This window comes from Leuciscus leuciscus (assembly GCF_965113295.1).
Source record: "Leuciscus leuciscus genome assembly, chromosome: 4".
Lineage (NCBI taxonomy): Eukaryota > Metazoa > Chordata > Actinopteri > Cypriniformes > Leuciscidae > Leuciscus > Leuciscus leuciscus.
The window spans coordinates 2,616,716-2,639,093 of record NC_138728.1 but is presented as its reverse complement, the minus strand read 5'-3'; the positions used below and the strand labels follow the sequence as shown (position 1 = coordinate 2,639,093).

The following is a 22,378-nucleotide window of genomic DNA, read 5'->3' as shown; positions in this document are numbered from 1 at the left end:
GCATTCTATAGCCTAGAGATGTTAGCTGTCTTCCGGGCTCTGAGGAGCTTTATCACAGGTCTCAGGGGACACCATGTGTAGTACATACGGACAACACGTCGGTAGTCGCCTATATCAAGGGGGTTTGCGCTGGCATGCCATATCCTCTTGTGGTCCCAGGGGAAGTTGCTGTCACTCAAGGCAGCCTACATCCCCGGGGTCCAGAATATAGGAGCAGACACTCTGTCGAGACAGGGGCCGAGGCCCGGGGAATGGTGGCTCCACCCCCGAGGTGGTGGAGCTGATATGGAAATTATAAGTGGATCTGTTTGCGTCTCGAGAGACGTCTCACTGTCCACTTTGGTTCTCCTTCACGCATCCAGCTCCTCTGGGACTGGATGCTATGGTACAGACGTGGCCGAGGCTACGTCTGTACGCCTTTCCCCCAGTTGCTCTGCTCCCGGGAGTTCTGGAAAGAGTTCGCAGGGACCGGGTTTGCCTGCTTTTTATAGCCCCGCGCTGGCCGGGCAGAGTATGGTTTCCCGATCTTGTGTCCCTCCTCGACGGGCATCCTCTGGAGTTACCCGTCAGGAGGGACCTTCTGTCCCAGGCAGAGGGCTCGATATTTCACCCTCGGCCAGAACTGTGGAACCTGTGGGCTTGGCCTCTGAGGGGGCCCAGCTCATAGAGTCAGGTCTCTCAACCGAGGTTGTTGAGACCATTCTACAGTCCAGAGCTCCCTCCACGAGGAAACTTTATGCCCTGAAGTGGAGAGTATTCACTTCTTGGTGTAGTGACCGTCGGTTGGACCCAGTCCACTGCCCAATTGGTACAGTGCTGGAGTTCCTGCAGGAACGGTTCACTGCAGGTCTGACCCCGTCCACTTTAAAGGTCTATGTGGCGGCCATAGGTGCTTACCACAGTCCTTTGGGTGGAATGTCTGTGGGGAAAGACCCCTTGGTATCTCGTTTCCTTCGTGGCACTTGGAGGTCCTCCTCCCTTTCGAAATCGGACCAGGAGGCGAATAATTTGCTTTGCCCTGTTCGGGCGTTAGACGCGTATGTCCACAGAGCTGCCCTGTGGCGTAAAAGTGACTTTTGCTCCCCTAACAAGGGAGGTCCAGTGTCTAAGCAAAGGATGAGCAAGTGGGTGGTTGAGACTATCTCACTGGCTTATGAGGCGGCTGGACAGCCTTCTCCTTTGGCTGTCCGGTCGCTCTCTACTAGGAGTATGGCGGCCTCTAAGGCCCTTATATCAGGAGTATCGTTACAGGACGTCTGTGATGCGGCAGGCTGGTCCTCACCGCACACCTTCGTCAGGTTCTACTCTCTGGATTTAGACTCTACTCTAGGGTCTCATGTTTTGTCTTCTTAGTGCTGCTCACATGATTACACACAGGACAGACATTTGTAGCTATGGAGGCGTTGGTATAGACGTTCCCATAGCGTCAGCTTTTCGACGCAACGGGAGTTCCCTTGAAAGGGAACGCCTCGGTTACGACTGTAACCTCGGTTCCCTGAAGAGGGAACGAGCGTTGCGTCGCCTTGCCATATCTCCTTCATGCCTGTCAGCGCGACTTCAGACTTTACGAAGCTTTCGTTTTCTGTTTCGGGCCGGCTTTTATAGCTTCCTGGTACGTGACGTCACCCGCCTCTGACGTTCCGCCACACCATTGGACTGATTTTACATGTGCTTCAAGACGTCATCACGCAAAGCGTTCCCATAGCGTCAGCTTTTCGACGCAACGCTCGTTCCCTCTTCAGGGAACCGAGGTTACAGTCGTAACCGAGGCGTTCAGCATATTTAATCCTTCAACAAAACCAACCAACCTCATAAACATATCATAAGAATCTTAAACTGGTAGAGCAGAAACTTGTCTTATATTCTTCACTTTTAGCAGTGCTGTGGAGGCTACTATAAAACTGTTGCTATAAGCGGCTCATAATTTTAAGTAAGTTCAATTAATCACGCCATTTTAGCATTAACTAGCCTACTTTTCATCCCAGATTTAACCCTTTCACGCTACAGTGGACAGCTAATTAAAATTCCATTATTTCCTATGCATGGGTTCTAATGTCATAGTTGCACATCAACCACTACAGTGCATCATCTTAGACACTGCCATCAAGTGGCAAGGATGGGGGATTTTTTTTGTTTTTTTCCAAACCAAGATGGCCGACGGCCAGTTGGAAATGCCAAGTTGCTCCGGAATATCCATTCCTTCTATTCAATGAGACTCTTGCAGGTAAAAAAAAAAAAAAAGTTGTAAAATCATGTGACATCTAAGGATGTCACTGTTAAATTCTCCACGTATTGATTTTAGATTGGGAGGAAATTCTGATTAATCTGTCCACTAAATTGGACATCATGCATATAGCTATATTTCAGCTACGATTTACTATTACTGTGACTGTTGTTCTTGAAAATACTTAATTTGCAGTAACTTTTTTGGGTGTGAATTAATGTATTTGTATTATTAGAGTAGTAATTGAATTAGTAACATCAAAAAAGTAATCTGATTACGTAATGCATGCTACTTGTAATGCGTACTTGAATATATGTTAGACCTTTACTGTCTTTTTTTGTGTACAAAAGATTGTGGTCAGTAAAAAAAAGTGAATGAAATTAATTATTCAGGAAGGATACATTAAATGATCAAAAGTGACGGTAAAGACGTTTATAATGTTACGAATGATTTCTACTCCAAATAAATGCTGTTCCTTTCGATTCATCAAAGAATCCTGAAAAAAGTATCACTGTTTCCACAAAATTATGAAGCAGCGCGACTGTTTTCAACATAATATCATACATAATAAATACATAATCATCAGAAATATTTATTGAGCAGTAAATCATCATAATAGAAGGATTTCTGAAGAATCATGTGACACTGAAGACTGGAGTAATGATGCTGAAAATATTCATATTCATTTTTATTTATAATTGAATAAGTTCAGAGTCCGCATTGGTGACGGTCACTCAGAGTTTGGCACTGGATCAATCCCCTAATAATGAAGTGCTCACTAGTTCTGGTGACTTCTGTGGTTCATGTTCAATGCTGCCTATAGCTCAGAAAGGTCACCTAGCGAGTGTGGACACGGACCCTGAGGAATATCAACTCCCGGGAACATTTACAGTGTCCTTTTCCCAGAGGTTTGTCTGAAATGTCATACTGTGAAATTAACAATTAACACAAAGGAAAACTATCATGGAGGGCTGGAGCTCCACTCATTTGAAACACAATTAGAACTTTTCTCATGTGGTTTTGCAAGAAAAGGGCGTGTCGTAATTTTAAATCGTGTCATTGATTTGTTCAAAATAAACCCCCGGGAAGATGATAATTCACTTCACACAGAGCAAAAAACAGTTTAACCAGATGGTCACAAGCAGAATATATATTTATTAGATTTTCACATGCAGAATAGTATATTCTGAATCTTTTCAGTCTGAATTATTTTTATTAATATAATTTTTTTTATATCAGTTTACTGCATTATTTTGTGATTTCAGATTGTCTTGTGTTACACCTCAAATAAATAAAAAGCAACGAAGCAGAACAAAAACTTTACTTTTTAGTCCAGCCTTTCTCTCTCTGTCTGTATTTGTTTCTGTCATACAATCATATAATACAATCTAGAATATTTGAAGCTACATTGCACTGTTTTTTTTTTTGCACTTTTATTTATTATTTGACCACTTGAAGCAATATTGATACTGAATGAAATAATTCACAACTTGTAAGTGTTTTAAATTGCATTACATTTATTTCATCACATTGTTTTTAGAAATTACACTCAATAACAGAGACAGAGAATAGAGCACTGAAGAACACACAGTAGTTAGCAGAGTAAGAGAGTTATAGCTCTCTATATTAATTCGCCTCACATAAGACAGTAAAATTAGATCTGCAGTCTTTATCAAACCATTTGTATTGACCGTCCACCTTCTCTATGGCACCGCAGTGCTCGGACATCTGATGTTCTGGTGGACTTCCCCCTTTCCAGTTGCTATAGTTTCCCACATGAAGCCCGTTGATCCAAATCCAGAATCCGAAAAGTCGACTCTGTCTGAGTCCCACCCAAACTGGCCCGGAGATTTTCCTCCTTCTTAGCTCTCGCTCCGTTTCTATCTGATCGTTCTCAGAGTGAATGGTCAGGAGTCCAGTTGTATTCATGCGATTGTCGCAGTAATTCAGAGCTTCTTCCCAGGACATTTTATGCGTGCTCACATGAATGAAGCTTTCTGAGGAAAATAATTATAATAATACAAATAAAATAAAATGAGTTGCATGTTTTGATTTATTGAAGCATATGGTAGACTTGGAAATGTTGGATCAACGTTGGATATTAAAGCATAAAATATTTTGTTAACTTACTGTAGCACAGAGCAGAATAGTCACCCATGTTACTTTTGGACCAAGATCCATTTGATAAGAGAAATGTAAAGCATCCTTGAGATGAACTATTCTGTTTGTAATCAGACTGTCCGCCATCAAGCCAGTAAAGGCTGTCACTGTATTGGAGGCCGATCCAGATCCAAGAGTTACTCCCATTTACTGCTACTTTCACTCGTTCATTTTCCGTCTCATCTCTGATACTGACTAAATTAGTGTTATTCTTTCTACAGTAAAGCTGAGCCTCAAACCAGGTTCTGTTTTCTCGGATTAAACTGTAGTTGTATGATTCTTTCCCTGTATGAATACAGACAATAATTTTACTCATGTATGACATTTAGACATTTATAAGATAAAAACAGCTCAGGAATCATTACCTTGATCGTAACACATGAAGTACATTTTTGTTGAATCACAGTTGAAACACTCCCAGCTTCCATCAGTGTTTACGGCACCACAGCATTTTTCCTCAGTAATTGTGTTGATGTTGATGAATGTGGCAGGAGCACCATTTGACCATTTACAGCTGTTGGCACCAATCCAACCACTCACATTATTCGTACTATTATTGAGAATATTAACTAACTCCATATTCTCTTCTTTATCATAGATTGTGACGAGGTCAGTGTAGTCTCTTCTGCAAACATTTAGTGCTTCACTTATATTCATTGTTTGATTATTTTTCATGTAGAATTTTCTCAGTCGACCTGTAGCACTTGAAAGGGGAAGACCTGAGAACAGATATTCAGTTTTTAGTGAAATACTCTTGACATCTTGACTGGAAAAGCATTCATATCTTTCAAAAACATTTGTGAAACTTTGAAAAATAATAAAATACAATTATTCGTAATAATTGGAGACTGTAGTGCCTTGCCTAGGACCTCATTTTGACTTGTAAAATTAAAAAGATCTATAATTTCTCAATAAAATAATAAGAAAAATACATAATATGCTGCTACATTTTTAACATGCATAAACATATTTTGTGAGAGGAACTTTTTTTTTTCAAAGCTGCTCAAATTAAATACTCACCCCAGATTAAATACTCACCCCAGAGGAGAAGCAGGACACATAGAAGTACCATGAAGACTTTTGTTCATCTTCTGAACATAAATGAAGATCTTTTTGATGAAATCTGAGTGATTTATTGACAAACTACCACTTTGACGCTTCAGAAAGTTCTTAAAGAGATCGTAAAACTAATCCATAAGAATTGAATCCAAAATTTAGTCCAAATTTTCTGAAGAGACTCGATTGCTTTATATAATGAACAGATTTAATTTAGGCTTTTATTCACATAAAAACATTCACCAACTCATGATCATTTTAGATATGCAGTAAATAAACCCACCTATATCAACTCAAAAAGTGTACTATGCACAGTTTAAGCGATCTCTATCTTAATTACACAGAGAATATCATTAATATAAAAAAGCACTTTTACGTTTTCACATGCAAAACATGCATAAAAAGCCTAAATTCAATCTGTTCATAATATAAAACGATCAAGTCTCTTCAAAAATAATTTGGACTAAACCACTCAATTCATATGGATTAGTTTTACGATTTCTTTATGATTTTTCTCAAAGTGGTAGTTTGTCGATAGAGAGACAGAAATCACTCAGATGTCATCAAAAGATCTTCATTTGTGTTCTGAAGATGAATGAAAGTCTTACAGGTTTGGAACGACACGAGGATGAGTAAATGATGACATAATAAAAAAATTTGGGTGAATTACAACTTCCCTCATCATGTACCCTATACATGTGTTATGTGAAATATGAACTTTAATATATGAACATTATAGACATGTGCCTGTCCATGACCTTGATGATAAAATAATTTAACCTGTTAAGCGATCTCTTTCTTAATTACACAGAGAATGTCATTAACGAACAAATACTGTTACATTTTCACATGCAAAATAGCTGTGTTTTTTTTTTTTTTTTTTTTTGCTCAGCAACTTATTATATAATCATGGTTTCATACTCACCCCAGAATATGAGCAGGGCAGACAGCAATACCAGAGCAATGTTTGACATATTGGAAACCAGAATCTGATGTTTTATCAAACGGTCTGAATCTCGTTTTTGTGATCTGATGAAAGAAAAATTAGAATTTGAGAAATCAATAATTATCAATAATTACTTGTGTTCTTCAGATGTTGTGATCAGATTCTCTGATTATTTCAGAGTTAAGACTTTTGTATGTTACATTTTAAATAGATATGTTGCAAAAGATGGCTTAATTTCATTTTTTATTTTACAAACTAGGATATTCTTCTCAAATTAGAGTCAGTCTATATATATATATATATGTATAAAGCCAAGAGAAAATATGATCAGGTGATTTTGGGAAACTGTTGATCTGAACTGCTGATAATGCTTTTTTTTCTTCCCTCATCACTGAAATCATTCATAAGTGATTGCTGTAAAATGCATTAATAATATAACACACTTTCTAAATGAAATTAAACAGTTTCTACTTGAAAGATGTAAAAACAGACTTGATTCACCAGCATAGAAATAAAGTAAGATTTGTTCTATTTATTTAAGATTTGTTGTTTGATCGTGTTGTACATAAAGCAAGATTGATTTGTTATTGTTTCAATGTTGATTCGATGTAAAATAAGTGATTTTATTTTAATGTCCATCTTGATCTTTATAATTGAAATAACATTATTTCAAGGTGCAAACCTGATGAAAAAAATCAATGTTAAATATCGATCTTGATTCAATGTTGGTCTGTTATCAGCCTTTTAAAAAAGTGCCTCATAGTCCAACACAACTCTCCATAATGGAGACCAGAGTGCCGACCATGTTAAAAGCAGAGCATAAATGTAATAGCAGCAAAACTTTCACTTAATTTTAAATTTGCTTACACTAAATTTCTCCCATAAATACTGTGAAACATATAGTCTACAGTATCACAAACAGCTATTAATGACAAAACTGCAAAAACGTGTAGATTGATAGAAACACTAAAGCATTTAATTCTCATATAAGTAAAGAGAGACTCACCTGATATGAGTTTCTTCACCCAACTAGACGGACTACACATAAATATGTGTGTCAGAAGATTATATGACCGTTATCTGTTCATCCAATGAGGAAAAAAAACATTTTGTCAACCCTTCCTGCTAAAATTCAAATTAACATTCAAATTTAGACAGAAAACACACCAAAGACATGCATATGAAATGAATACAAAGGTCACTTTTCTAAAACCATGGTACATTTGCACTTTAAAGGAGATTACAAAAATACTATTTGCTTTCTTTTTTCTCTAACCTTAGACCTTTATATCATCTTAGACCTTCATATTTGCCATAATGCATATTTTCGAAGTTGTGCTCAAAAAGTGGGTTTGCAAAGACGACCACAGCTTCACATTCATCTTCAATGTTTAAAGCCCAAGTTTGACCAAAGTGACCAAAATCATCATCAAACTGCTCTTCATTACAATCTTCAGCATGTCTAATATTCATGACCGGTGTGAAAGTCCACAGAGTCTGTTAATGTGAATATGGAATGCATGAATAGTTCTATACCACATTTCTTTATAATCAAATCAATGTCTCAAATTCTGGACACGTTTTAAACCAAGTTATTTTTGTCAATGATCTGATTTTTAACATGAACCACTTGAAGGCCAATTTTGAAAATCATACAGGTTTAGAACATACATCATGTTTGGTACAGTTATACCAATTTTCTCTTTAATGTGCCTTTTGACAATGTTTTGAAAGCAGGAGCCTTGGATAAGAGAAATAATCAGTGTTTCATCTCACTACTTTACATGTTGTATCTGTATCCCATATGCAAATCTACCGCAGAGTAAAAGAGTCAACCCAAGTTAACCCTAATGTTAAACTAATACAAAAGTATTTTTATTACTATTATTATTTAACCATTTATTTGTTCAGCTAAGTTGATTCAGCGGGGTCAAAAAAGCAACAAATACACAACAAAGCAATTCATTTTCCTGATTTTTCAGCATCTAGATCAGGGAAGGGCAAACTCAGTCCTGGAGGGCCACTGTCATGCAGAGTTTAGCTCCAACCCTGATAAACTCTCCTGTCTGTAGATTTGTGATTCAGGTCAAATTATGATTGTCAAAACATAACCAACACCACCTGATAAACTTGTTCATCTGGCTGTTATAACTCAGGTACAGCAGCCAAACAAAATCTAAAGTTAATGATGTAAGGGTCAAGAGGCCAACTAAAGCAAACCCTTCGAGGGAACTTGCACTGCGTCGTCGTCGTGACGACACTTTGGGGAACGCGTCTGAAGCATGAATGAAATCCATCCAATCCTGATTGGTGCTGCATCATGACGTAGTAGATGACGGCATAACCGGAAGATACAAAGGGACGCTGGCACAAACACACGTTAGCTTTTTGCTCTTCAGCAAGCGCTCTGTTTGAAACTGTCTGTCCTATTTGGTGCTGCATTGCAATATAGAATCTAGTGGCTCGGATCTCGCGTTTGCCGAGGCAGCACGTAGATTACGGGTCTACTCTGCAATAAAGATTCTGTGGCTGAGATCTCGCGTTGCTGAGGCAGCGCATAGTTTAAAGGTCTGCATTGCAATACAGAATCTATAGTGGCTCGGATCTCGCGTTTGCCGAGGCAGCGCGTAGATTACGAGTCTACTCTGCAATAAAGATTCTGTGACTGGGATCTCGCGTTTGCCGAGGCAGCGCGTAGATTACGAGTCTACTCTGCAATAAAGATTCTGTGACTGGGATCTCGCGTTTGCCGAGGCAGCGCGTAGATTTAAGGTCTGCATTGCAATACAGAATCTATAGTGGCTCGGATCTCGCGTTTGCAGAGGCAGCGTGTAGGTTACGGGGCTACTCTGCAATAAAGATTCTGTGTGGGTGCGAGGCATGCACAGTCAGCTCCTGAGGGTGCTGGCTGTGTTCGCTGTGTTCATTGAGAATTATCTCGACGCACACAGCCGTGCGTTCGAGTGTTTCAGCCTCGCGCCCGTTGACTTTCTTCTCGAGAGATGAAAGCCAAATATATTGTGAATGACTCGAATCTCGCGTTTGCCGAGGCAGCGCGTAGATTACGAGTCTGCAATAAAAGGGACACACGCGATCTGTGAAATAATACTGTTTGGGTGCGAGGCATTCACAGTCAGCTCCTGAGGGTGCTGGCAGTGTTCATTGAGAAATATCTCGGCGCACGTGCATAGAAAAGACCATGCGCTGTCGGATGTTTCAACCTCACACCTGTTGACTTTCTTCTCGAGGGATGAAAGCCAAAATATATTGTAACGGCTCGAATTTCACGTTTGCAGCGTGTAGATTACGAAACCGTATAAATCAATATTAAACAGTATTGTCTGGTGATTATGGCTGCATTTAATTCTATGGAATTAAAATGATGGAATATTATCTGACTTTAAGAAGTTAGATATTTTAATTCAGCCAACCATCCAGACTGTGTTTCACTTATCCAGTGTTTTTGGCGGCAAGCCTTCTGAGCCTAAGGTCGATCTGAGGACCGTCCTTCAGGCAAAGAAGGCTTCCGCCAGGCGGTCCCAGCTGCGGCCGGACCGCTGAGAGCTGTCCCCCCCGGGGCGGAGCGATCGAGGTCGCCTCCCCCCGGTGCTCTCGGGAAATCAGTGCTGTGTTCCCGCCGTCCAGTACGCTTCGGGCCACACTGATTTCCCGCGCACGCATGCCGCTCCAGCCGCCTCTAGAAAGACCTGCGGCTGGGCAGCGAACGCGTCCGCACACCGAAAATCATTCTCGACTGCTCCCTGCCGGTCAGCCGCTTCAGGGGGTCGGGAACAAGGCTCGGTTGACAATAATAGATCTCAGGCATTTGAATCGTTCTCTGAGGAGATTCAGGTTCAAGATGCTCACAATTCCAGCCATCGTGAGTCAGATCCAGTTCGAGGACTGGTTCGTCACGATAGATCTGAAGGACGCATACTTCCATATTCCATCCTTCCATGTCACAGGAAGTTCCTGAGGTTCGCTTTCGGGGGCGAAGCGTACTAATATCGGGTTCTTCCCTTTGGCCTAGCTCTCTCCCCTCGCACCTTCACCAAGTGCATGGATGCAGCGCTGGCTCCGTTGAGACTCCAGGGCATCCGTGTACTCAATATCGACGACTGGCTAATATTGGCCAAGTCGCGCGAGATGGCAGTTCGGCATTGAGATGTCGTTCTGGCCCATATCAGGTGCTTGGGGCTGAGACTCAACACGAAAAAGAGTGTGTTGACGCCCTCCCAGAGGACTACGTTCCTGGGAGTTGTATGGGACTCCATGACGATGCGGGCACAAATGTCTCCTGCGCGCGTGGAGTCCATACGGGCGATGGTCTCCAGAGCGAAGCTAGGCCACAACCTCACTGTGAAGCAGTTTCAGAGATTGCTGGGGCTCATGGCAGCAGCGTCCAACGTCATACCTTTTGGCCTGCTACACATGAGACCCCTACAGTGGTGGTTGAGAGCCAAGGGGTTTTCCCCGAGGGGAAATCCGTTCCGTATGATCAGGGTAACGCGCAGATGCCTTTGTTCTCTTGTCATATGGAGGAAACCTTGGTTCCTGTCCCAGGGACCAGTGCTGGGAGCATCATGTTGCCGGAAAACCGTTTCAACAGATGCCTCCCTCATTGGTTGGGGCGCGGTCATGGACGGCCACTTAGGCTACGTTCACACTGCAGGGCTTAATGCTCAATTCCGATTTTTTGAAAAAATTCGATTTTTTTGCAAGGCCGTTCACATTTCCAATTAAATGCGACCTTTTGTGATCTCCTGTGTGAACGTGAAATGACCCAGAAGTGACCCGCATGCGCAGAAGAGTACTCAACGGTCAACGACGTCACTTGTTGTTTGCGGAAGTAGCTAAACTTTAACTGTGATTCTCTCTCACACACACACACACACACACACACACACGAGCGCGCACAGCGACCGTTACACAAGAGCCAGACAGCAGCCGCTGACTTATCTAATATCAGATTCAGCACAAATAAGTTAACATAACGTATATATAATGGCCGTGGGCTTTTATTTTTTTTTTTTTAATTAAAGGGCTCGTCGAGGTCGACCCGTTCGGCAGATTTACCTCAGCTCGACGAATATGCAGTCCGTTTTCAAACCGACGACTACTTCAACGCAGAATTATGACGTTTTTCGCGTATCAATGGCGGTGAGGGTCGGATAAATGCGACCTGGCCGTTCAGACTGAAGTCGCATTTGAAAAGATCGGATATGTATCGGATTTGGGACCACATACCCAAGTGGCCTGGGTCGCATTTGAAAAGATCGGATCTGTGTCGTTCAGACTGTCATGAAAAGATCAGATACAGGTCGCATAGGGGCAAAAAAATCGGAATTGGGTCGTTTCAGCCTGCAGTGTGAACGTAGCCTTTGTGAGAGGCCTGTGGGAGACCCGGCATTCTTCCTGGCACATCAACTGCCTGGAAATGCTGGCGGTCTACAAAGCTCTGAGGAGCTTTTTTCCGGACCTCCGTGGCCACCATGTCCTGATACGCTCGGACAACACATCTGTAGTTGCGTATCTCTGGCCGACCCGGGTATGGTTCTCGGACATTGTAGCACTGCTGGACGGCCTCCCGTGGCAGGTCCCTCTGGAGAGGGATCTTCTGTCGCAGGCAGGGGGCACAATATTTCACCCCCGGCCAGAGCTGTGGAACCTCTGGGTCTGGCCCCTGAGGGGGCTCGGTTCCTAGAGGCTTGCCTGTCAGCAGGTGTTGTCGAGATCCTACTCAGCTCCAGGGCTCCTTCCACCAGGAGACTGTACAGCCTGAAATGGAATGTGTTTTCCACTTGGTGTAGAGAGCGTGAGGTGGACCCAGTTAACTGCCCAGTGGCTTCAGTGCTGGAGTTCCTCCAAGATCGTTTCTCCGCCGGTCTTACCCCGTCCACACTTAAAGAAAAGGCTTATATTTACCTTTTAAAATTTGTTTACATCTACCTTGTAAATATATATTTTTTTATTAAAAAGGTTACAATTACAACAACAATTGAAGTGTAATCTTTCATACATATTTCAAAGTTAAGGATTCATTACTTCGAATATAGCCTACATTGACAAAACATACTATATTTAACATATTAGCAAAAATTGGCAAACAAAAGCTTATTTGAGGTGGCAGATATTTTACAGTAAAAATGTGTAATCTATCCAAAACTAATCAACGAAATGTTGTCTTTCATTTGTCTGTAACATAGGTCTTTCGTTTTTATTATAAGGAATATAAATGTTAATTTGCAGTTTAATACGTTGCTTATACAAATACATTTTATTTCAACATATTTCACTAATTTTTACTCAGTATAGCAAAATAGTTTGCTAAAAGCAGATCATTCATTCACACACAGAAACGCAATTCAAATTTAAACCGTCTTTTTGCGAGTTGTGGTAAACAGCGCATCTCTGCCGTTCATTCATTCACACAGAAACGCGATTTACTTGAGAATGAAAAAAAACTTACTACAGTATTCCATCCGTTGCTCCTCGAAATACCAGCACTTCTGAGGTACGTTTTCCATTATTATTATTCCTCACAGCGCTGCGAGACAGTGTAGACAAGTACACTGATCATCTGAATAAACTTGATGTGTTTTCTCGAGCTGATATGTGGGCGTTCACAGTTTGTATGGGATCGTCTCAGTCATTTGTGTTTGAATAGCGCGCGCTCTCCGTGGGCGGGGCCGATTAAAACGTAATGAGCTGAGATGAGCTCGACTGGAATCGCTCTCTTTTAATACAGATTTCACAAGATGAGAATATTTGTTTTTTATATAAATTACTTCATTTAAAAGAAGAGAATTCAAGCTTCATGCCTGTGTGTCTGTATGCCTGTTTGACTGAGTATTCGCTGAGTTATTGTTCATTTTCGGACGCGTTTCAGAATGGACTTCACTGGCAGAGCGAAGGCAGAACTCGCTTTGTGTTTATTTTTCTTTATTTGGCAAAAAGCACAACACTTTGTTTTTATTGTGAGTATACACAAAAATAATACACATTTAACAGAATCGATTGATGTATGAAACTCCTATGGAAAATCAAAGTCAACAGAGTATTTATGAGTTTCTTTTACACTGATAAAAAAAAAGCGAGCTGGTATCGCCGGCGATACAGCCGACCTCAGGGGGTTAAGGTGTATGTGGCTGCCATTAGGGCTTTCCACTCCTCTGTAGGTGATGGGCCCTTGGGAAAGCACCATCTGGTTGTACATTTCCTCCGTGGGGCTCAGAGGATGAGGCCTGCGACTCACTCCAGAGTCCCAACTTGGAACCTGGCGGTGGTACTTGAAGGGTTGGCTGAGGCCCCCTTCGAGCCACTGGAGTCGGCTGAGGCAAAGAACCTGACCTTCAAAGTGGCCTTTCTCCTTGCTATCACCTCTCTGAGGAGAGTGGGGGATCTCCAGGCCTTGGCTATAATGCCAACTTGCCTGGAGTTTGCCCCTGGCGGAGTTAAGGCAATCTTACATCCTAGACCGGGCTATGTGCCCAAGGTGCCGTCTAGTGTGGCACGGTCAGTGGTTCTTCAGGCCTTCCATCCTCCACCTCATGTGACGGCGGAAGAGGGGAGACTTCACCTGCTCTGCCCAGTCAGAGCCCTAAGGGTTTACTTGGAGAAGTCTTCTCAGTGGAGGAAGTCAGACCAGTTGTTGGTGTGCTTTGGTTCAGGCTGCCTGCATCTACATTTACATTTACATTTACATTTACATTTACATTTACATTTACATTTAGTCATTTAGCAGACGCCTTTGTCCAAAGCGACTTACAAATTAGGACAAAATTCAGCGAGTCATCATAAAGAGGCAAAAGCAACAACAACGCAGGAAGTGCTCAAAATACGAAGTTCAGGTATTATTCAGAGTAGCATAAGCCTGATAAGTGATGTTTCAAAGGGAAAGGAATTTTTTTTTTTTTTTTTATAAGGTTAAGTGCTCACGGAAGAGATTGGTTTTCAGCTGTCTTTTGAATGTTGTCAGGGATTCTGCATTCCGGATGAGGGTGGGGAGAGCGTTCCACCAGCATGGAACTGTGAATGAGAATGTTCTGGAAAGTGATTTTGTGGCTTTCTGTGATGGAACCACGAGACGTCGCTCGTTGACCGATCGTAGGTGTCTGGTAGGGATTTATGAGGCATCTAAACAGACAATCAGCAATTGGATTGTCCAGGCTATAGCCACGGCTTATCAGGTGCACATTCCACCAGGGGCATGGCCTCCTCGGTGGCTCCTCCTTTCTCCTTCAGTGATTCTGCTTGTTAACATCAAGTGTCTTCAATGTTGGCAATAAAAAATAAAGAGTTCTTAATTCATCTTTGATGTCTGTCTGTTATTCAGATATTTTTGATTTAAAAAATGTTTTTGTAAATTTTACTCATTTTAAATGGTTAACTTTTAAGGAATTAATTTGATTCATTATTACTCAATTCCAATTTGTTACATTTAATTAATTCTACAGTAAAATTTTAATTCTTAATTTTAAATTTGCTTGTAATCTGTTGCCACAATTTTATTGAGTAGATATAGCATATTCATTTTTACAGTGTAGACGTTGTGATCAGATTCTCTGATTATTTCACAGATATCTACAGTTAAGACTTTTGTATGTTACATTTTAAATAGATATGTTGCAAAAGATGGCTTAATTTCATTTTTTATTTTACAAACTAGGATATTCTTCTCAAATTAGAGTCAGACTATTTTAAATATAAATCCAAGAGAAAATATGATCAGGTGATTTTGGGAAACTGTTGTTCTGAACTGCTGAAAATGCTTTTTTTTTCTTCCCTCATCACTGAAATCATTCATAAGTGATTGCTGTAAAATGTAAAATGCATTAATAATATAACGCACTTTCTAAATGAAATTAAACAGTTTCTGCTTGAAAGATGTAAAAACAGACGTGATTCACCAGCATAGAAATAAAGTAAGATTTGTTCTATTTATTTAAGATTTAATTAAGATCGTGTTGTAAATAAAGCAAGATTGATTTGTTATTGTTTCAATGTTGATTCGATGTAAAATAAGTGATTTTATTTTAATGTCCATCTTGATCTTTATAATTGAAATAACATTATTTCAAGGTGCAAACCTGATGAAAAAAAATCTATGTTAAATGTCGATCTTGATTCAATGTTGGTCTGTTATCAGCCTTTTAAAAAAGTGCCTCATAGTCCAACACAACTCTCCATAATGGAGACCAGAGTGCCGACCATGTTAAAAGCAGAGCATAAATCTAATAGCAGCAAAACTTTCACTTAATTTTAAATTTGCTTACACTAAATTTTTCCCATAAATACTGTGAAACATGTAGTCTACAGTATCACAAACAGCTATTAATGACAAAACTGCAAAAACGTGTGGATTGATAGAAACACTAAAGCATTTAATTCTCATTTAAGTAAAGAGAGACTCACCTGATATGAGTTTCTTCACCCAACTAGACGGACTACACATAAATATGTGTGTCAGAAGATTATATGACCGTTATCTGTTCATCCAATGAGGAAAAAAGTCAACCCTTCCTGCTAAAATTCAAATTAACATTCAAATTTAGACAGAAAACACACCAAAGACATATGAAATGAATACAAAGGTCCCTTTTCTAAAACCATGGTACATTTGTACTTTAAAGGAGATTACAAAAATACTATTTACTTTCTTTTTTCTCTAACCTTAGACCTTTATATCATCTTAGACCTTCATATTTGCCATAATGCATATTTTCGAAGTTGTGCTCAAAAAGTTGGTTTGCAAAGACGACCACAGCTTCACATTCACCTTCAATGTTTAAAGCCCAAGTTTGACCAAAGTGACCAAAATCATCATCAAACTGCTCATCATTACAATCTTCAGCATGTCTAATATTCATGACCGGTGTGAAAAGATGAATCCATTGTTTCTACATTGTAAAATTCTGAGTCTTAATTTAACACTCATATTTTAACACTTTAACACTCTTGAGTCTGGAGTTTTTGCTGTGTGTGTGTTAACCAACAATCTCATTTATTAAAAATAGTATCAAAATGAAAAATCATTTGAATTCAATATTCACTGAATTCTTAAACATTTTGTAACTCTCTAAACTTGTTCATATAAATGGGTTTATGCTTTAGATCAAAATGTTAGGGTTAGGGTTACCTAACCCTAACCCTAACCCTATCCATCCATAGGAATAAAATGTGTGTTAAAATCACATTTTTGATTTACAAGCCTACAAATAAGTTTATTTTACCATTTTTTCTGATTGAATTTTATAAAACCTCTCCAAACCCTTAAAAATCATATCCTAAAAATACATTCCAGTCATAAATAGCCAATGTATTAAATTACAATACAGTTCTTGTTACTTTGCCAAGTACAGTACAAATGCCCATCAACACAATAAAAAGACTCAATGATATAATATGCACTCATAAACAACTTTTAATGTTATTTTTTAGTATACGACATAAAGGTTTACTAAAGTAAAATGATCAAATAAATGAGATAAAAATCAAAATCAAACAGGCAACAGGATAGCATTAGCTTTATGAGCTTTATTATACAAGACATGAAGATAGAGCTGTTTACTGTTGAACACATGAACTCTTTTTCCTCTTGTTTGGGAGGGGAAATGAAAACCGCATATGATAAACCAAAGGGCCTATATTACTTCCTCACATAAAACTCTATATTTGTTTCTGCAGTCTTTATCAAACCATTTGTATTGACCGTCCACCTTCTCTATGGCACCGCAGTGCTCGGACATCTGATGTTCTGGTGGACTTCCTTCTTTCCAGTTGCTATAGTTTCCCACATGAATCCCGTTGATCCAAATCCAGAATCCGAAAAGTCGACTCTGTCTGAGTCCCACCCAAACTGGCCCGGAGATATTATGAACGGTTCTTCTTAGCTCTCGCTCCGTTTCTATCTGATCGTTCTCAGAGTGAATGGTCAGGAGTCCAGTTGTATTCGTGTGATTGCCGCAGTAATCCAGAGCTTCTTCCCAGGACATGTTATTCTCACTGACATGAATGAAGCTCTCTGGCAAAAAGTATACAAAAAAAGAGTTAAATACTTTCACTATGAATTACAAAAGCATGCGATGCTAGACCAGAACTTATTTGAATTTCAAAGCAAGTGTTGTATTGTCTTACTATAGCATAGCGGACGGGAGTCACCAGCAGAACTTCTTTGCCAACTCCCATTTCGATACATGTAAGCTTCAGGATAACGTGGGCTGGTGTCAGGGTTAGGGAATATCCAGTTTCTGTAAGCAGATTGTCCTCCATCAGCCCATTCCACCGTGTCCTCCAACAGGCCGATCCAGAAGGGATTGTTATGCTGTTCTCTTGCCTTCATCACTTGTTTATTTTCCGTCTCATCTCTGATACTGACTAAATCAGTGTGATTCTCTCTACAGTAAAGCTGAGCCTCAGACCAGTTTCTGTTTTCATGGATTAAACTGTACTTGTATGATTTTCGCCCAACATCTATAGGTACAAGAAAAATATATTGTTTTAATTAATTGTAAAATTAAATATTTATAATGTAATATTTTATTACCTTGTTTATAACACATAAAGTGTTTTGTCCCGTTGCATTGGAGAGATTCCCAGTTTCCATCAGCCTTTATAGCAGCACAGCATATTTCCCCACATCTTCCTTCAAGACTTCTGTTAAATGTGACATCATCACCATTCGACCATTTCATACTGCGATTTCCTCCATAAGTACCAATCCAGCCACTCTGCACGTTTTCAGTGTTCATCAGTTTAGCTAGTTCCATATTGTCCTGTTGGTCATAAACTGTGACGAGGCCAGTGTAGTTTATTTTGCATTCTTCCTCAGCAGTTTTTCTATCAACTCCTGTGTTTCCTTTCATTATTATGTGGAATGTTCTTAGTCGACTCTCAGCAGTTGGAGGAGGAAATGCTGAGGAGAAATATTCAGTTTTTAGAATTTACTGGAAAAACTGGGAGAACATGTGTGCAATACAGTATGTTATGTACATAATGAAATAATGAATAACTTTAAAACTTGATAAATCTGTAGATATGCAGTAAAAATAAATCCACCTATATCAACTTAAAAAAGTTTTTTTTTTTTAAGTATAATCAAATTGGCTGCACAAGTAATTTCAACTTAAATTATTTAAAAATTTACTTATAAAATCAAGTTGGATCTCTTATAACTTAAAAAGTTGAAATTACTTGAATACTTTTGATGAGTTAAAGTAATGTAAAAACATAAGTTGTCATGACTTATTGGTCATATACATTTTTTAAGTGTCGTCATACTGTGGAAATGCTATATATCATTTATAAAACATTACCATATAGACATTAGAATACTGCCTTTGGATGACCAGTGCGATGCAGATAATAATAACAACAATATGCAATGAATAATTTATAATATTTGCTATTGTTTTGTTATTTATACCATTTATTTGCAGAAGGACATTGTTTTGGTTGTGCTTTTGACTGTGTGTATGAATACGGTTATCTTACTGCTCATAAAACACGAGGCTTAAAGGGATAGTTTGCCAAAAAATGAAAATGATGTCATTAATTACTCGCCCTCGTGTCGTTCCAAACCCACAAGACTTCCGTTCATCTTCTGAACACAAATGAAGATCTTTTTGAGGAAATCTGAGTGATTTCTGTCCCTCTATTGACAAAATACCACTTTGACGCTTCAGAAAGTTCATAAAGAAATCGTAAAACTAATCCATATGAACTGAGTCCAAATTTTCTGAAGAGACTCGATTGCTTTATATAATGAACGGATTTAATTTAGGCTTTTATTCACATAAAAACATTCACCATCTCATACATCAGTTGTGGTAATGATAAAATAATTTTAAAATCACCTTGATAAATCATTTTAGATATGCAGTAAAAATAAACCCACCTATATCAACTCAAAAAGTGTACAATGCACAGTTTAAGCGATCTCTATCTTAATTACACAGAGAATGTCATTAATATGAAAAAGCACTTTTACATTTTCACATGCAAAACATGCATACAAAGCCTAAATTCAATCTGTTCATAATATAAAACGATCAAGTCTCTTAAAAAACAAAACAAAAAAAACAAAACAATTGGACTAAACCACTCAATTCATATGGATTAGTTTTACGATTTCTTTATGAACTTTCTCAAAGTGGTAGTTTGTAGATAGAGAGACAGAAATGTTTTTTTTTTGTGTTCTTCATTTGTGTTCTGAAGATGAATGAAAGTCTTGCAGGTTTGGAACGACATGAGGATGAGTAAATTATGATATCATTTTAATTTTGGGTGAATTAATGCTTTAAGGGGGGCAACTTCCCTCATCTTACCCTATACATGTGTTATGTGAAATATGAACTTTAATATATGGACATTATAGACATGCGCCTGTCCATGACCTTGATGATAAAATAATGTAACCTGTTAAGCGATCTCTTTCTTAATTACACAGAGAATGTCATTAACATGAACAAATACTGTTACATTTTCACATGCAAAACAGCTGGGGGGTTTTTTCACCCCGTATTTATTTATTTATTTATTTTATTTTGCAAATTTGCTCAGCAATATATTATCTAATCATGGTTTAATACTCACCCCAGAATATGAGCAGGGCAGACAGAAATACCAGAGCAATGTTTGACATATTGGAAACCAGAATCTGATATTTTATCAAATGGTCTGAATCTCGTTTTCGTGATCTGATGAAAGAAAAATTTGAATTTGAGAAATCAAAATTGGCTCAATAATTACTTGTGTTCTTCAGATGTTGTGATCAGATTCTCTGATTATTTCACAGATATCTACAGTTAAGACTTTTGTATGTTACATTTTAAATAGATATGTTGCAAAAGATGGCTTAATTAAATGTTTTATTTTACAAACTAGGATATTCTTCTCAAATTAGAGTCAGACTATTTTATATATAAAGCCAAGAGACAATATGATCAGGTGATTTTGGGAAACTGTTGATCTGAACTGCTGATAATGCTTTTTTTTCTTCCCTCATCACTGAAATCATTCATAAGTGATTGCTGTAAAATGCATTAATAATATAACGCACTTTCTAAATGAAATTAAACATAGTTTCTGCTTGAAAGATGTAAAAACAGACTTGATTCACCAGCATAGAAATAAAGTAAGATTTGTTCTATTTATTTAAGATTTGTTGTTTGATTGTGTTGTACATAAAGCAAGATTGTTTTGTTATTGTTTCAATGTTGATTCGATGTAAAATAAGTGATTTTATTTTAATGTCCATCTTGATCTTTATAATTGAAATAACATTGTTTCAAGGTGCAAACCTGATGAAAAAAATCAATGTTAAATATCGATCTTGATTCAATGTTGGTCTGTTATCAGCCTTTTAAAAAAGTGCCTCATAGTCCAACACAACTCTCCATAATGGAGACCAGAGTGTCGACCATGTTAAAAGCAGAGCATAAATCTAATAGCAGCAAAACTTTCACTTAATTTTAAATTTGCTTACACTAAATTTCTCCCATAAATACTGTGAAACATGTAGTCTACAGTATCACAAACAGCTATTAATGACAAAACTGCAAAAACGTGTAGATTGATAGAAACACTAAAGCATTTAATTCTCATTTAAGTAAAGAGAGACTCACCTGATATGAGTTTCTTCACCCAACTAGACGGACTACACATAAATATGTGTATCAGAAGATTATATGACCGTTACCTGTTCATCCAATGAGGAAAAAAGTCAACCCTTCCTGCTAAAATTCAAATTAACATTCAAATTTAGACAGAAAACACACCAAAGACATATGAAATGAATACAAAGGTCACATTTCTAAAACAATGGTACATTTGTACTTTAAAGGAGATTACAAAAATACTATTTACTTTCTTTTTTCTCTAACCTTAGACCTTTATATCATCTTAGACCTTCATATTTGCCATAATGCATATTTTCGAAGTTGTGCTCAAAAAGTGGGTTTGCAAAGACGACCACAGCTTCACATTCATCTTCAATGTTTAAAGCCCAAGTTTGACCAAAGTGACCAAAATCATCATCAAACTGCTCTTCATTACAATCTTCAGCATGACCGGTGTGAATAGATGAATCCATTGTTTCTACATTGTAAAATTCTGAGTCTTAAAGGTGCATTGCGCAAGTCTCTGAGTTTTTGCAGAACTATGCCCCCTCTGGCGGCAAGCGAAACTGCAGCCAGAAGTGTGCACGCTCACGGACAAAAGTTTTCTTTTTGTTATCTTACGTGGGGTTTGCGTTGGTGTTTTAAATGAACTACAAGCCGGTCTCTTAGAATCCATCTTCTACGGAGAATGGCGGCGAATACACAAACCTGCCAGACAGCCAGGTGAGCGTGCCGTGAACGCGCATGACGTCACGCCCAGTCTAAAATTCCGGCCCAAATCCCTCTTATTTATTTTACTGTACAGGATTATAGAGACAATCTCAGTGATCAGAGAAGGGCTCATTCAGCCCATCAGGCAATTGTTTAAGCATGTATGGGTTAGAAAACGGGTATTTTTAACATGAAAAGTTGCTTAATGCACCTTTAAAGGTACAATATGTAAGAATTTTGCATAAAAATATCCCCAAATCTTAAGGCCAGTGTTATATATTTTGTTAAGTTGATTACTTACAATATCCCAAATGTTTCCAACTATTTTTAAATTGTGAGAAAATTGCGATTTTAACCAAGGAAACGGGGCGTTAGAGCAGGGGTGAGCTGGGAGTCGCCAGTCAATTGCGTCATATCCGCGTTACCCTCGGTTTCCGCTCGTACTGCGTGGAGTCCTGGACAAATGCGGAAGTTGTAGTTGTAGCGTCTATCAAGCTACAAACTTTAGCTTGTTTCGTGCAGTCGTTATGGTACACAATTATTCTTTACCGATTGCTGCTGGTTCTGTCGACAAAGCATGCTTAATTTTATATTTTCCAAATGTAGCATTCGGTAATAGTTATGTTTATGTAAGGAAAGTATTATTGCTTTAGGTTTGTGTTT

The 22,378-nt window shown here is 38.7% G+C and overlaps 1 protein-coding gene across 3 annotated transcripts; it reads right to left on the bottom strand.

The window, feature by feature from the left end:
* Window positions 1–3,721: 3,721 nt before the first annotated feature.
* On the bottom strand, window positions 3,722–21,145 carry LOC309496709 (macrophage mannose receptor 1-like). Of its 3 annotated transcripts, XM_082166825.1 has the most exons (10): window positions 21,011–21,145; window positions 19,980–20,083; window positions 17,932–18,300; window positions 17,523–17,858; window positions 11,766–17,409; window positions 7,393–11,035; window positions 6,366–6,469; window positions 4,750–5,103; window positions 4,355–4,669; window positions 3,722–4,221 (listed from the first exon to the last, which is right to left on the bottom strand). In XM_082166825.1, exons 2-5 carry the CDS (start codon window positions 20,026–20,028, stop codon window positions 17,030–17,032), a joined length of 1,134 nt encoding a protein of 377 aa, XP_082022951.1. In that variant the 5' UTR covers window positions 20,029–20,083; window positions 21,011–21,145; the 3' UTR covers window positions 3,722–4,221; window positions 4,355–4,669; window positions 4,750–5,103; window positions 6,366–6,469; window positions 7,393–11,035; window positions 11,766–17,029. The 3 variants fall into 3 exon arrangements, with proteins under 3 accessions (XP_082022951.1, XP_082022950.1, XP_082022952.1); XM_082166824.1 differs by having other exon boundaries at window positions 7,393–17,409; XM_082166826.1 differs by having other exon boundaries at window positions 4,355–4,663; window positions 7,393–17,409.
* Between the last annotated feature and the right edge of the window lie 1,233 nt (window positions 21,146–22,378).